This window comes from Panthera uncia (assembly GCF_023721935.1).
Source record: "Panthera uncia isolate 11264 chromosome A3 unlocalized genomic scaffold, Puncia_PCG_1.0 HiC_scaffold_11, whole genome shotgun sequence".
Taxonomy (NCBI): Eukaryota; Metazoa; Chordata; class Mammalia; order Carnivora; family Felidae; genus Panthera; species Panthera uncia.
In genome coordinates, this window is record NW_026057578.1 from 45,338,548 (window position 1) to 45,354,182 (window position 15,635).

Genomic DNA, 15,635 nt, shown 5'->3' on the forward strand with positions numbered 1-15,635 from the left:
TAGCCTGTCTGATAATTTAACAATTTTAGCAGTAAGGCTTCATCAAGACCTATTAAGATTTCTGCACATGTATTAGGCTTGTTTATATGGAATCTGAATATCATTACTTTTTTTAGTTTTAGAATATCAACAGCAGCAATTAGTATTCTGAACAGAGTTCTATTTGTCATACATCTAAATTTACTAGTACCTTATTTTGTAAAGTGGTGTCCTACTTCATTAGAAATTCAAAGGTCTGACTTTAAATATTTATACAAGTAAATACACCATTGCACGGAGGTACTGAGGCATGCATCTGCATATGTGGTAGTTTTGTTGTTTATAAGCAGAAAAGAATGGCTTTCCTTTATGGCAATACAATTCATGGCCTCATGATTAATTTTTTACGCCCATGTTTCTGTGATGAACTCTGGTTTTGAAAAGGGAGTTTATAGTAGAGCAATTATTGTATATATTCTGCATCAGATAATATTTCACTCCAAAATGCAGAGGTTTTCTTTTCTTTTAAACCTTTTCCCAGTGAGATATTTATTGCTTTCTTATTCTTCGTTTTGAGAGAACTCTGGTAGAGTCTCTTCTTATTAATAGAAGTATGGATGATTCCAAACTGCAAATAACCAAGAAGTCATTTAGATGCTTTTCCTTTGCAATTTACCTTTGAATGCACAAGTATCTAATGACCCCTGAAGTTATTTCAGATGAAATGACAAAGGCTTATTGGGTGGAAACCAGGAAATGATCCACTTACCCATTCTTACTTCTCCAGTATTCTTTGGAATCATCCCTTGCATATAGATGACTCTTCCCCAAATTAATGCAGAAGGTATTTTCTCATAGACTTTCTTTAGAATAGAAGAGATAGTTAAATACTGGGCTTTCAAGATTTTCTCCTCTTCCTGAAGAAAGGGGTGTGACAAGCCTAGAGGTAACAAGGATTATTTGCCATTAGGATCTTTAAAGAAATTGCAATTCCATCATCATGCCATTGACCCATTGATAGTTGGCAGTTAAAAAAAATGCCTTGCGCCTGGTTCTATGCCAAAGTAGTAGTCATAAACTAACTTGGGAAATGTGAAAGAAAAAAAAAAACTTGCAAAGCCAGTGACTTTGTTTGAGCATTGCCTTCTGTCCTGGCTACCACACTCTCCTCTGTGGAGACCCACCAGACTTCCCATGAAGTTGATGTCTGAGGGCCTCAGGCACCTTGGCTCTGCTTAATACTATATTGTACCATGTGTCACTGAAGTTACTTTGATCTTCAGTTCTTTTTTTTTTTTCATTTTTTTCCAGATATAATTGCCATATAACATTGTATTAGTTCAGTCTCCAAGTTCTTGACCATCGTCTCTTTATTAGGTCTTTGTGACTTTTGGCATAATTATTTGGAGATTTGGCCTTTGGTAGAGTAGGGCAGGTGTCCTGTTTGGCTTAAGATACAGTCCGCCACCCCCTTCATAATAATTTTGTTGAGGCTTTCCTGTTGTATGAGCTGCATTCCTTCTAGAGTATTCCAAAGGAAAAGAATATTCCAGGGGCTGTCCTCTGGGAGAGATGTGGCAGCTGAGCCTGGGCTTTGGCATCAGCTGTCTATGTCAGCTCTTTACTCCCTGCTCTATTTCTCCACCCCTCTGAGCCTCTGTATTGGGAAAGACATACTACCTGGAAAAGTTGTCCTAAAGTTGAAATGAGGTCATGTGTGTGAAAGCACCAAGCATGTACTACACACTCAATACATGAATGCTACCTCCTGAACTGTAGTAACCACTTGGGACCAAGACCCACCCAAGCCTTTTGCTGCCATAATTTCTCATAGACAGTACTTTGCATAGTACTGCTAAATTAGTTTCTGCAGGAAATTTCCACTTGAAAACTCAGTGGATGGTTTGAATCCAGAAGGATGTTTACTTTATCAAAAAAGAATCTTAAGGAGAGTTCCATGATATTTTAGGAACTTCTACTTAGTCCCATGAAGAAGTTAATGAAGTAGTTCCTGGAGTTTTCCCTGGTGGAGGCCGGATGTCTCTGTGAGGGCTTATGCACCATAAGCCTGAGGTGCCCACGGTTGAGGACATTGCAGGGTCCTTCATCACCAGAGAAGTCTTCCCTTGGTGTGCTCTCACAGGTATTGATGAGCTGATGCAGCATTTCCCCAAATCTGCTCTGTGCAGTGCTCCACCCAGAAGATATGTCAAGGAATACGTGTTTTGTGACCAAACCCTATTTGACCCCTCTTTCTCTCTACCGCCAGCACAGTGCTCTGGAGCTTGCTAAAGACTTTTAGAACTTTCAGTGAATGAACAATTTATTTATTTTAATTTTAGAGAGTGAGCACGTGTGAGCAGGGAGAGGGGCAGAAAGAAAGAGAGAATCCCAAGTAGGTTCCATGCTCAGCACAGAGCCCAGGTCTGGGCTCGATCCCACAATCCTGGGATCATGACCTGAGCCAAAGTCAAGAATCAGACACTCAACAGACTGAGCCACCCAGGCGCCCTGTAAATGAACCATTTAAAAGTGTGAATTTAGAGTTTCAAATAATCTCCTATCTGAAAATGGAATCCTTCCTATAAATGGCCTACAGAATTAATGTTCTGTGAGACACATTTTGGGAAATACAAATATACACACATATATGTGAAACGTTTGTTAAAACCTTAAGTCTAGTGAGGACACTGGTTTTCTCAGCAGTCTAAATTTATCTTCAGTGTTTTCCTGTGGTTCCTTTTTGTGGGAACATCCCTCATGGATAAGCTAGCTTCTAATAAGACCCTGGGCTGCTTTAGTGTAAGTAAACCTAGATGATGTTATGATTGAAAGTTATATGTTAGTTATATGTTAAAATGCTCCCCGAATGGACAACCAGCAGGTTACAGTAGTAACTTATGACAGTCCAAAGTGCTCCTCTTCAGCGTGGGTCCTCTGTGTGACACTATTTGTTTTACAGCCATCTCAGGAGAGATGTAGTAAAGAGAGAGGCTGAGGCAAAATTCAGGGCAGGCACCAGGAAGCTGGGCAGAATGGGTGGGAAGCTCTGAAATAGAACTGTTTTCAGAATGACAAGGGTCCTGGGAAAGTTTAACTTGAAAAGGGCACAAAAGCTATCTTTAAATATTTGTGGGGCTGCCACATACCAAACATTTATCAAGCATAATTACAGAATGTAGCCCAGGGGGCCCTTATGTGAGTGTTGCAGGAAGGAATTCACAGCTCAGTCATGGAAGAACTTCCTCACTCTTCATTTCAGCAAAAGCAAGTGTGTCCTCCAGCTGCCGGGTGGTTGAACCATGGCAGGAACCCACTGTCTAGAGGGGCTCTGTGGAAGGACTCCTGTTTCTGGGAATGCTGACATTCCTTCTAATGCTAGAAGTCTGTGATCCTCAGTCCATATTGAAGGAATCAAGTGTACCACCATTCTCATTTCCTCTTTTCCTTTTCTTATTTGTTTATCACTCTCAAACACAGGTTTTCTTGGCAAGGGGGCTCATCTTTAAAGAATTTGCTGTCACTCTGAAGGCATCTGCTTTGTTAATCATCATTTGGGAGAGTGTGAGTTTCATAACTCTGGCTCCCATAATCTGTGCTTAAATTTACACAGAAATCCTTCCATACACACCCACACCCACATCCATAGCCTGTATGATCTGCCGTTGTTAATGCAGTCTGCTCCTTCTATTAGTCTGGCTGTTCACACTAAAGAATCCAGGTAGAAATCAAAGATGAATTTGAATATCAGTGAATATGTGGTTTTTGTGTACACCAAGTAGTCTCTCATTTGCATGCATGCTGCATCTTTACTTGGGCTGCATCCTGGAAATACCAGGACAGCAAAAGACTGCATGCGACCCTGCCCTCACTAAGCCTCCGTCACCCCCAATCTTCATAACAGCCCTGTGAGGTAAACATCAGTGCCTTGTTCTACAGATGGTCCAACAGAAATTTAGAAAGGTTAAGATTCCAGCTCAAGGCCATGTTGCTAGAGTGTTAGATCTTGAACACAAACTTTAAGATTTAAGCCTTGAACTCCTTCCATCCCACCACTCTTCCAATTTCTTTTTATGTTGGAGTCGACTGCATCAGGATGTCTGGGTCAGTGAAATGTCAGTGTGTATCCCAGCGAAAGAGGAGCTGTGCAAAGGATGCTTTGAGAGCACTGATGAACAAAGCCGTGTGTTTCCTTTCCCTTACGTTAGACCTAGAGAGGTGGGCAGCTTGTGAGGCTTTCCGGGCATAGCTTGTACCAGAGGTCTGCCCTTGATAAAGAGGGGCGAGCCTGAGTGCACTTAGGCCTGAGACTATGCGCCAGTAGTTGGATATTCAGCTCAGTGTTTCCCTGAAACACTTAAGCCAGGATTAAAGTGATACTTACCTACCTTATGAGAGAAAGTCTCCCTCTGAACAGCTTGTACCCCCGAGTAAAATTTCCCACATTGGGAATTTTCCTTGTATTTGCACTAAATTTACCTTTGCAGGGTAAATGAGTTTTTCAGCAAGTAATGCATGCTTATGCTAAATTTCATAAAAACCCATCCATTAACACAGTATCTGGCACACAGTGGGTACTTATTTCGTCAAATGAATGAATAAAAATGAGAGTATTAAGGAGTTTCTTTAATGCTTGTTGATTCAGGCCAGAATACTATCTCTTTCAGTCATTCACTCCACCAGTTCTTTTCCCACCCCACGTGCCCATCCTGGCAAAACTCATCTCCTTAAGCTCCATGTGAAAAGGCCTCTCAGCTTTTATCTCAAGAGGATTAAGCCTCTAAGAATGTCCATTCAGCCTCTCATTCTTTTGACACCAATTCTCTTGGTCAAGCTGTGTTGAAAGTGGTTGCCTGACTGTGCCATTTCTCACTGATATTCTTTGGCAAGCTGAAATATTCAAGGTCATACTGAGGTACGTCCATTTAAAAGCTTTGTGGGAGGTCAGCATAGATTTGAAGGTTGCCACTTGGGGTTCTGGGCGCTGCTTCCCAAAACACGATTACTTGAGTTTCTCATCACACTGGGAAAGGTCTGGAAACACACAAGAGCCAGGTGGTCGCTGGTGACTAGAGTTTTCCTGGAAGACAAGACTGCAGTGACAACTGCTGGCGGCCAGAGTACAACCTCCACTGCTCAGACTTTTCTACGAGTGTGTCTCATTGTCCTGTCCCAGAAATGCACAAAAGTCATGTGAAGACATGTTACCTGCTGTACCTGAGACAGGGAGCGCCCAACTCGTGCAAAACCGAGGGAACCTGCTATGTGCTGCTGGGCTGTCCAGTGCAGTCCCCATGGCCCTCCTATATGGTAGGGGTCAGGTTGCTGGGGCTTCACCCATGGGGCCTACTGCCTATTGCTTGCTAGAGCAAAATATTCCTCACTCGTGACATTGAGGGTGGTGGTGTTGATTTAAAGTGGTCAGTAAAGAATGAAAGATATCTTTCTGTAGAGTGCTCTTGATTGGATGCTCCTGCCTTCAAGGTAATCAACTCATAGGAGCCTAGAGAAATTCTTCTCAGTGGTTGTGCAGTAGAATCCCATGCAGGGTTTTTACACATCCGTGCCCCAGCTACACCCTTGATCGGTGACATCAGAACCTCTGAGGGGGTGGGACCCAGGCATCAGTCTTACATAGACCCAGGTGGTCTCCCAAGTTTGAGGACCATGGAGCAGGGGGTCTCAAAGCTGAGAGAGCCCTTGCAAGTCAGGTGGTGAAACACTGCCATTTTACACAAGAGACTCAAGTGAAGAAAGAGAAAGAAGAGAGATTGGGCTTTAGATATTTCAATAAAACTGGGGAACAGGGAGTGTATTATTTTCCCAGGAGTGCTATAACAATGTACCACAAACCTAAGCCAACAGAACTGTATTATCTCACAGTTCTGGATGCTGGAAGTCTAAAATCAAAGTGTCAGGGGGGCTGTGCTCTTCTGAAGGCTTCAGGGGAGAATCTTCCATGGCTGCTCCAGCTGCTGATGGCTCCTGACATGTGGCAGTATCAGTCCAGTCTCTGCCCCATGTTCATACTGACTTCTCTCTGTCTCTGTTTGTTCCTCTTCCTACCAAGACCCCAGTCATTGGATTTAAGGCCAACATAAATCCAGGATGATTTCATCATAAGGTCCATTGCTAATTACATCTGCAAAGAACCTGTTTCCAATGAAGACCACATTGTGAGGTTCTGGGTGGACATAAATTTGGGGAGAGATACTTTTCAACTCACTACACTGGATGAGGAGGGGTTTTCTGTGTATTTTATGTTTCTAGCATCCAGATCATCTTTATACAGCAATTATTCTTGGTCCTACTATAAATGATGAAATAATAATAGTACTGTCTTTATTTCTGATTCTTCTCATATAAATCATTGCCTGCAAAGCCACTAAAAATACTGTTTTGAAAAACAAATAGTGCCAATAAAATACAGCTTCCTCATCAGATTGTGCCGTCTTTGAAAAGTTAAAGCTTCTATGACTTTCAGAGTTGAAAACTCACCTCCCTGGACTGAGCAGTGTTAAGTGGCAGGCACTAGAGCTGTCAGTTTACATGGGAAGTAATACCAGCAGAAGTGTTTCAGTTCGGTTTTGGAACATTCATTAACGGGCAGTTTCAAGCCTGCCATTTATTTTCAGGTGTAATTGTTGAATTGCTCCATAGAATTTAAGAATGTGATGTAAATACTTATTTCCTGAAGCAGCTCCAGGCAAGTCAGCTGAATCCAGCGTTTCTTCTCTTCTGTATGCATCAGCCTTCTCCCTGGCGATGGTTTACCAGCCCAGGACAACTGATGGAGTGAGGTTAATGGCAGAAAATCTAGACATGAAAAGCGATTGTAGTTATGGATCCAACCTTGTATGTCTCACCTTCACATAGACTTACGGCCTTTAACTTTAAAAATCCTAAATATAATGAGTATTCTGTATTTTCAGATCATGGAAGCACCCATATCCTCATAGTCTCTCATATTCATTTGAGCAGATTACACTTAGACGAATAATTCTGAATTTTAAGCGATAATCTTTATCTTCAGAATTAATTTTAGAAATGCATCCCCCAATTTTTATTTTCTTTTGCAAAGATGACTGGGTTTGCTGCATCAGCCACATATCTAGCACAGGGCGGGGAGAAAATTGCATGGGTGTAGGAATATGTGAGTAATAGCAGTGGGAAACTCAGCAGATGGAAAGTACTTTTCAAATTTCATTTTAAAATTACTGCACACTTCAGATGGGAATAGTAATTATCCTTCTGTACTCGAAGATGCCCAGTTCTTGTCAGTTCAAGGTCGTTTTTTCTAGCCGGAGTGATAGTATTGTTTGCATCCCTCTTTGTTATTCCTTTTCCGGGCCCAGCTCTTCCCTTTCTTCATGGGGGATTTCTGCGAAAGCCCTGGGCGGACTCTCTGCCTCGGAGACACCCCTTCGAGGCTGGTGAACCCCACATTTATCTGGCTCTTGTAACGGGTTGTTAAAAGCACTTGTTCATCAGATATTTTCTTTTTATTTGTAGATTTAGAAGTATTTTAGCAGGTGTACATTAGCATATAAAAGAGAACGACCCATAAGAAGTTGAAGCTTTTTCTTTCTCCTTTTCTCACCAACATCATCTCCTACCTCCCTTTATTCAGCATGTTTTCTCTTTCTTTCCCTTGCTGTTCCATTTTCTAGACACAAAATGCATGTCAAAAGAAAAACACAGTCTCAGTGATCCCTCACCACTTTGCAGGAAGACATGATTGGGTTTGGCCAGCATATGTAACAAAGTAGGAAAAAATATATTTATCTTGTGTCACTGCTCTGGAATTAATCACCAAGGATAGATTTTAACCCCCTGGGACCTCTTGCCATGTTTTATGTTTTAAACCTCCACTATTTTCTACTTTTTAAACTAAATCTTGACACAGATTTGAGTATACAATGGATGCTTGACTGAGAGACCCAGAAAGGAAAGCTTGAGGACACATGTGTATTTGTTTCTGTGTACGCCAGAACATTCAAATCTATTCTTTAGAAACATTTATCAAACTGTTTGCACTACTCAATAATTTCCTGAGAGTCTGACATTACCAATGGGAAGAAACATTTTTCTGGAGTTCTAAGTCACAGGCTGGAAAGTGAAGACTTAAGGGGCCACCCAGGCCTCCAATTTGCAGATTTAAAGTTTACTTGCAGTTGGGAAAACTAAAGTCTTATCCCTTGGAACCATATGAACTTTGCCCCTACCTTGTTTAAGCCAGCTAACTGGAACCTCTACATTTGTTACTTTTTGTTCTTTGTTTTTCATTCATTCATTAAGTAACTATGAATTTGCTGGGCAACACAGTGCAACTTTTAACAGCCTGATCCTTTATTTCCCTTCCTTCCAGGAATGCCTGGGCCTTAGTTGCCACAAACCTCATGCCAGTAACTTTTGCTCTTTTGCTTTATAAAGTTGATATACTCACCTTCTAAACCACTCCAAGAGGATGTCTGAATTGTTGGAGCACCCCTAGCAAAAACTAGAGTCTTGCCTCCAAAGATGGCTCATTAAAAATCTCCATACAGCTGTTGCAGCCCCCCTTGATAATATGTTCCAATCAACTTTCAGCTAAAAAAGCTTTTCCTAACATCAAACTTGTATCCCTTGGCTGAAGTTTTTCTCTAAGGGTTCTTGTGCTTACACAGTGAAGAAAAAATTGTTCACTGCCTTTCAGTTTTGAGGTTACAGGTATTCTCTGTTTGACACGTGCAGTGTTTTATTTTTTAAAAAAGACAAGTCCAGGGATGCCTGGGTGGCTCAGTCAGTTGAGCGTCTGACTTCAGCTCAGGTCACGATCTTGCGGTTCATGGGTTTGAGCCCCAAGTGAGGCTCTGTGCTGACAGCTCAGAGCCTGGAGCCTGCTTCAGATTCTTTCTCTCTCTCTCTCTCTCTCTCTCTCTCTCTCTCTCTCTCTGTCTCTCTCTCTCTCTCTCTTTGCCCCTCCACCACCCACTCACTCTGTCTCTGTCTCTCAAAAATGAGTAAACATTAAAAACATTTTTTTTAATTTTGCCAGAAGTCTGGCAAGAAGTCTGGCCCACTCTCCCAACTGGCAGCAATTGACTGTCACCAGAGAATAGCTGTCCCCTGTGGATAGGGCTCCAGCCCTGCTACAGCGCTCCCCTGCCCACTGTTCCCATTACGCCAGAGTTACTTCTGTATGGTACCTGCTCGGCCCCAGTAAGTGTCTGCGTTTATGGTCCCACCCTGTCCAGTCTGTATGCAGTATCTATGGACTTGAGCCCTTCTTCCCCTCTTTCTTTACAGGCTCTGTAGCCTTCAACCTCCCCTAATTATTTTTTTCACCAAATTGCCTTCGAGTCCACTCCCAGCCCTTCATATGTTGTGTGTTGCAGCTCTAATGGCTAAAATAAGGATGTGAACATGCCATGGGAAAGTGACTCCCAGCTCTGAGTGTCTGATCCCCAACACAGACTTCCTGATAGCCAGCAGCACGCGCCTGGCTGCTCCAATGCCTCCAGCTGTTTTGGTGTCTCTGGTGTTTATTCCTCCAAGTGAATGCATTTAATCCTTTTACCTTTTAAGCTTCACTTTGCCATGAAACCATTAGAAGAATCACACATGGGGATGGGGCAGGCGATGTGCCCAGCAGCCCCCAGCTTGATTTTGCCAACCCTCCCTCTATCACTCAGTTCAGGGCAGCTACATCTAAGATAAAAGTTTTCCAGGCGAGCTTCGATGACCCTGCTCAGAGAAGGGCCACAGGAGGTTTAAGGATCAAATACCAACAAGGATTTGTGTTTGGGAAGGGGGTTGGGTTCTGCTTGAAAAGAACAGGAGAGATGAGCTATCTCTCTCCAATACTGTTGTAAAGTTGAAAGCACAGAGCCCAAGTCCCTCAAGAAGGAAGGAAAGGTAGATCTTAAAAGTCCTCATCACAAGAAAAAACAAAGTGTAACTGTGTAAGGTGATGGACGGTAACTGGACTTATTGTGATAATCATTTTACAATATATACACTATCAGATCATTAAGTGGTACACCTGAAACTAACATAATGTTGTATGCCAACTACACCCCAAATTTTAAAAAGAAGAAGAAGGGAAGGAAACCAGAATAGAAAGTACACAGAACGTGGAAATGGTTTATCTTTCCAGAGTAGTAAAATGGCCCCTTACTGCTAAGCATGAACCCACTTCTTTACATTTCTCCCTTGCTAGACTCGGACCAGTAACAATATCAGCACTAATATTTGGACCACACATTTAATCCCCCCAAATCTGAAATTACCTCTCAACTACTAGCTTGCCATTTTTCAAGCTGAAAATAAAAGGTACACATTTTCCTGGTTTCTGAGGAGCAGGAGAGCCAGCTCATTGGGGTGAAATGATTCACTTAAGACAGCAGCTGAAAGAAAACCCCACTTCAAGTTTCCAGATGCCAGGAAACAAAATCTTTGTGTTCTGTTGTTGTTGTTAAATGTCTGGCTTTGCTATCTCTTCCTTGACCAAATAAATGTAATTGAATGCAGAAATAGCATACGGTCATTATGCTCTGGACTCGTATCCTAAAGGCTGGAAAGTTTTTATATAGTAAAAACAAAACTGTGCATTTTCACCTCCTTTACAATGATTCTTTACCTACTTAGAATCCAGATGCTCTGTCTTTGATTTTACTAATACCTCCCCTCTTCCAAAATAACCTTACAAGTCTGGAGTAATATGGACGTGATGATTTTAATTAGAGAGTATTATGATGCCATCCTATTGAAGCCATCCTAGGACAATGAGACTAACCTATAGCAAAAAACACTTTCTGTCCCAGGGCAGCTCACACACGCATGCATGCACACACACACACACACACACACACACACACACACGCATCACACGCATCACACAAAACAATACTTTCCCATTCTGCATCCACTGCCTCTGGTGTTTTCTGTACTAAATCTGGTTCCAGTGTGTTCACAATCCAGCAGTGTTAAAAAAAAATGTTGCCTTAGAATTTGTTATTTTCAGAGTTAAGAGTCCTTGATCTGTACATATTTTTAATTATATATCATTTAACATTCCAAAATATGTTGCTCATTTTCAATACTTATTTTTATCTTGATTCTCAGTAGGGCAAGAGAAGTTATATTCTTCTTCTTCAGTGTGATGGTAGTTTTAATCCAGTAAGAAGGGCCTCATGGTTAAGTTCTTAAATGGAGCCAGCAAACACAGGGATGCAGCTGATTGCCAGCCCCCAGTGCTGACAGCAGGAATCCTTTTATTTTGTGGCCACGTTGAAGGTACAGCCATGGATGTTGTTTTGTTATGTTTGTGCTATCAGTTTCATTCAGGTATCCTTGAGACTTGAGGGGATACAGAAGGTTGTGTCACTCGGGTTCTTTTTATTTGTCGTTGTTCCCAACAGTCATCCCCACATTAACTCACAGCAGACACGATGAGAAGCCCTGTGGGAACCTCAGTCAAGTGGACCTGAGCCAGGTCTGTGCTGCTGCTGATCCCTCAGGGGTGCCTGGCTTTGCTCCCTGCAAACACTCTGTCCGCACGATGAGCCCAGATTCGATTTTCTCAGCTGCGGGCCTTGGAGCTCATCCTGTGGCTGCTAGTCTTCCTGACTTTCCTGTCCCCACCCAGCCTCTCCTCTGGTCCCCCTTCACTCCAGGGTGAGGAGTGCTCTGGAGGGACCAGGAAACCAAGGAAATCAGTTCTGTCTCTTGAGATTCATTCCTCTAGTGGCTTCTGCAAGGCCCAAAGAGGAGAGAAACCATTTTACTATGATGTTGAGACTACCCACAGACCAACTCAAAATAATGACTGGAATTTGGCCACTTCAGATAAACTCATACAACTTATCTTCGAGTTTTGAAACCTGGGTTCAACTAAATTGTTTTTTGTTTGTCTTCAGAATTTTGTTTGTCAAAAAGTGACAGTTCAAGAAAATAATCTGCATGCATTTTAAAGTATCATCACAGGAGGAATTTAAGAAACCTCTCTGGGCAGTAGAATTTTCTGTATTTATGTGTCTTTTTTCCCCACAATTAAAACAGTTAATAATAATGTATCAGTATCATCAACTATCCCATCAGTGTTCTACTCTTCCTCACAGTTTTTTTTTTTTCTTGAGTCAGTAGCCAGACTATGCCAATACACTGTGTTTGGTTTGGGTGACCACATAAGTCACCATCTAAATAAGGAAACATTTGGTAACAAAAGGGGATTCTATTAATAGTTATACTGGGACAACAGGCACAAACTTGAATTGTCATGGACCAATTGCGATGTTTGGTCATTCTCCTTTTTTTTTCTTAACTGTGAATAAAAATGCATAACATGAAGTTTACCATCTTAACCATTTTTAAGTGTACAGTTCAATAGTGTTGAATACATTCGCATTGTTGTGCAGCAGATCTCTGGAGCTTTTTCATCTTGCAAAACTGAAATACTCTACCCACTAAACACTGATTTCCCCTTCACCCCTGCCCTCAGTGACCGCCTTTCCACTTTCTGTTTTTATCATTTTGACTCCTTTCAATACTTCATATGAGCAGAATCATATGGTATTTATCTCCTGGTGACTGCTTATTTCACTTAACGTCATACCCTCAAGGTTCATCTATGTTGTAGCAGGTGTCAGGATTTCCTTCTTTTTAAAGGCTGCTTAATATTCAACTGTAGGTATATGCTACATTTGTGTATCATCTGTTGATGAATATTTGGGCTCCTTCTACTTCTTGGCTGTTACGAATAATGCTGCAGTGAACACAGATGTGCCGGTATCTCTTCCACATCCTGCTTTCAATTCCTTTGGATATATACTCAGAAGTAGGATTGCTGAATCATATGGTAGTTCTATTTATGTGTTGAGGAATCTCTACACTGTTTTCCATGATGGTGGCACCATTTTGCATTCCCAACAGTAGTGCACAGGATTCCAACATCTCTGCATCCTTGCCAACGCTTGTTATTTTCTGTTCTTTTGATAATAGCCATCCTGATGGGTCAGACCTGATTACCTCATTGTGGTTTTGGTTTCCATTTCCCTAATGATTAGTGATTTTTGAGCATCTTTTCTTGGCTTTTTGTATACCTTCTTTGGAGAAATGTCTGTTCAAGTTCTTTCCCCACATTTTCACTGGGTCATTTGTGTTGTTGTTGTTGTTGTTGTCATTGTTGTGTTGTTGTTGTTGCCAAGTTGTAGAAGTTCCGTATATATTCTGGATATTAATCACTTATCAAATATATTACTTCAGTTATGTTCTCCCATTCTGTAGGTTGCCTTTTCACTCTGTTCATTTTTTCCTTTGACATGCAAAAGTTTTGTTTGTTAGAGTCCCACTTGTCCATTTTTAATTTTCTTGACTATGTTTCTGGTGTCATCCAAGAAATCATTGCCAACTCCAATGTCCTAAAAGTTTTCTGCTATGTTTTCTTCCAGGGATTTAACAGTCTTAGGTCTTATGTTTAAGTCTGTAATCCATTTTGAATTGATTTTTGTGTATGGTGTAAGGCAGGCAAGGGTCCAAATTTATTCTTTTGCATGTGAATTTGCAGTTATCTGTGTCTTTCTTTTTAATCTGTAGAAACAAAAGCCTACCAGTTGCTGAAGCAGTCTACCCTTCAGGATAATATAAATCACACTGAAGACAGATTCCAAAAAGCGGATGTTTCTGTAATACAACTGTCAGGTAAGCAAGGGCATATTCAGTGCTCAAAGTGAGGATCCAGGGGACCTAGGAGGGCAGCCAGTGCCTGGTTCAAGCAAGGGTGGTCACCCTCTGAAGGTTTCTGGAGTTTGCTTTGTAATAAGCTGCCATCAGGTCAGAATAAGCCAATACTTTTTCAGTTCTTAACAAACAACAGTTTGGAAGTCTTCCCTCCTGGATATGTACAGGCCCCCAGCATGGCAATGGCCCAAACAGTCCCTTGGATTCTACCTGGTATGTCATGATAGTAACTTGTCACTAAGTACCACTGGAAACACCCCAAACTCCTTCTTTTCCCAATATCTCCCAGTTTCTCTCTCTCTCTCTCTCTCTCTCTCTCTCTCTCTCTCTCTCTCTCTCTCATTTTTTTTTTAAGTTTATTTATTTACTTTGAGGAGGGGAGGGGCAGAGAGAGGGAGAGAGAGAGAATTCCAAGCAGGCTCCACACTGTCAGCACAGAGCCTGATGTGGGGCTCAAAACTCACGAACCATGAGATCATGACATGAGCCAATTTCCAGAGTCGAATGTTTAACCGACTGAGCCACCCAGGCGCCCCCTCCCAGTTTATTAATCATCAGTGGGAGCATCAGGCTGGGCTACCTTCCCTCCTTAGAATGTTGGTTCTTTAAATAAAAATACTGCAAATCCCAGTAAAGCTAAATTTTAAGTTTAAATGTAGTTCCTTCAACTGTAACTTTCTTTGTTTTCATATATTGTGTTATTGTATTTTTATTATTTTCAGCAGTTTTTATCTTATTGTACCTTTTTTTTTAGTTGGAGTCACCTCAGCTCTCTTCATGAAAGTAAATGCATTAAAGTATACTTTAATTGACCTTATTTTCACATAAACCACAGTGTCATAATTTCATCTAACAGAATGAATAGTGATTTTTTAATATCATGTAATTTCCAGTCCATATCCAAGTTGCCCAGTTGTCTCATGAGACAGACCTTTCTTTTGAGGGACATACTTACGGTGTATCAGACTTAGCTGTCTTTGGAGAGCTATTTCCTAGATAATATTAGTATTAGAATCGGTTACTGTAAAATTCAGTTATTTTGGCTATTTTGAGGATTCAGTGAGTCTTTGCAGGTTAAATACCAGCACAGTGCCTGTTAGAGAAAATCCCTTAGGAGAATGGTGGTTATTATTTGAACTCCACAAACATGAGACCTTGCTGTATAATGCAGGGCCTTTACCCGGATGGAAAGATACAGTACTGTGAACCTGCAACTGTGCTTTTCATCACCTTCTTCACATTTGAGTCACAGTATTAGAGTCCAGAGGGATCTTAGAAAGTATTTATCCAACCCCTTATTTTACAAATGAGGCCCCAAGACAGTGATGTCTCTCTCAGAACAGTACAGCCTGTTAGCAGACACACATTTGGAAGGGGACTCCACAAGTCTGTTTCTGCTAAGTATATTCATGATAGTTCCATGGACAGGTTCAAAGGATAAGTAAGTTTGACATAAGTTATAGTCCCTTGGATGTATATTAAACAGTTTGGTACTGTTAAGATAGTAATAATTAATATATTCATTTCTTAATCTATTCATAAGTGAAGTGATAGGTTGTATCAAGTCAAGCAGCCCTAGATCCAATTTCCTCACCTACCCTCACAATTATACTATATGCTTTGCAAGATTCCATATTTTCTAACACTGGGCTCACAGAGGTGCTTCTGATGGTCCTGGCTGTCACTGTAGTTAGACATTGCTTCTTGTATTTATTTTACCTTTGGTCACGGCTACCTTTTCACTTTCATGCTTACTCTGAGCCTAGGGACTTCTCTGAGCTCCAAAGAAAAGCAGGAAGTGGGATGGGACAGTGAAGGGAAATGGAAGCCACGTACCCGTATTAGACCTCACAGCGTTGTTACAGGTAGCCGTAGCGCTGTGGACCCTGAACTCAAGAGTTCATCTAACTGTTGAAGAAATTCAGGTTTCAATTAAC

The 15,635-nt window shown here is 41.4% G+C and overlaps 1 protein-coding gene across 1 annotated transcript in view; it reads left to right on the top strand.

Moving 5' to 3' along the window:
* KIZ (kizuna centrosomal protein) overlaps positions 1–15,635 on the top strand; it is a 143,640-nt gene that overhangs the window by 114,161 nt on the left and 13,844 nt on the right. The window contains exon 10 of the mRNA XM_049650105.1: positions 13,555–13,659. Coding sequence (XP_049506062.1) covers positions 13,555–13,659 — 105 coding nt within the window. The remainder of the gene's footprint in view (positions 1–13,554; positions 13,660–15,635) is intronic.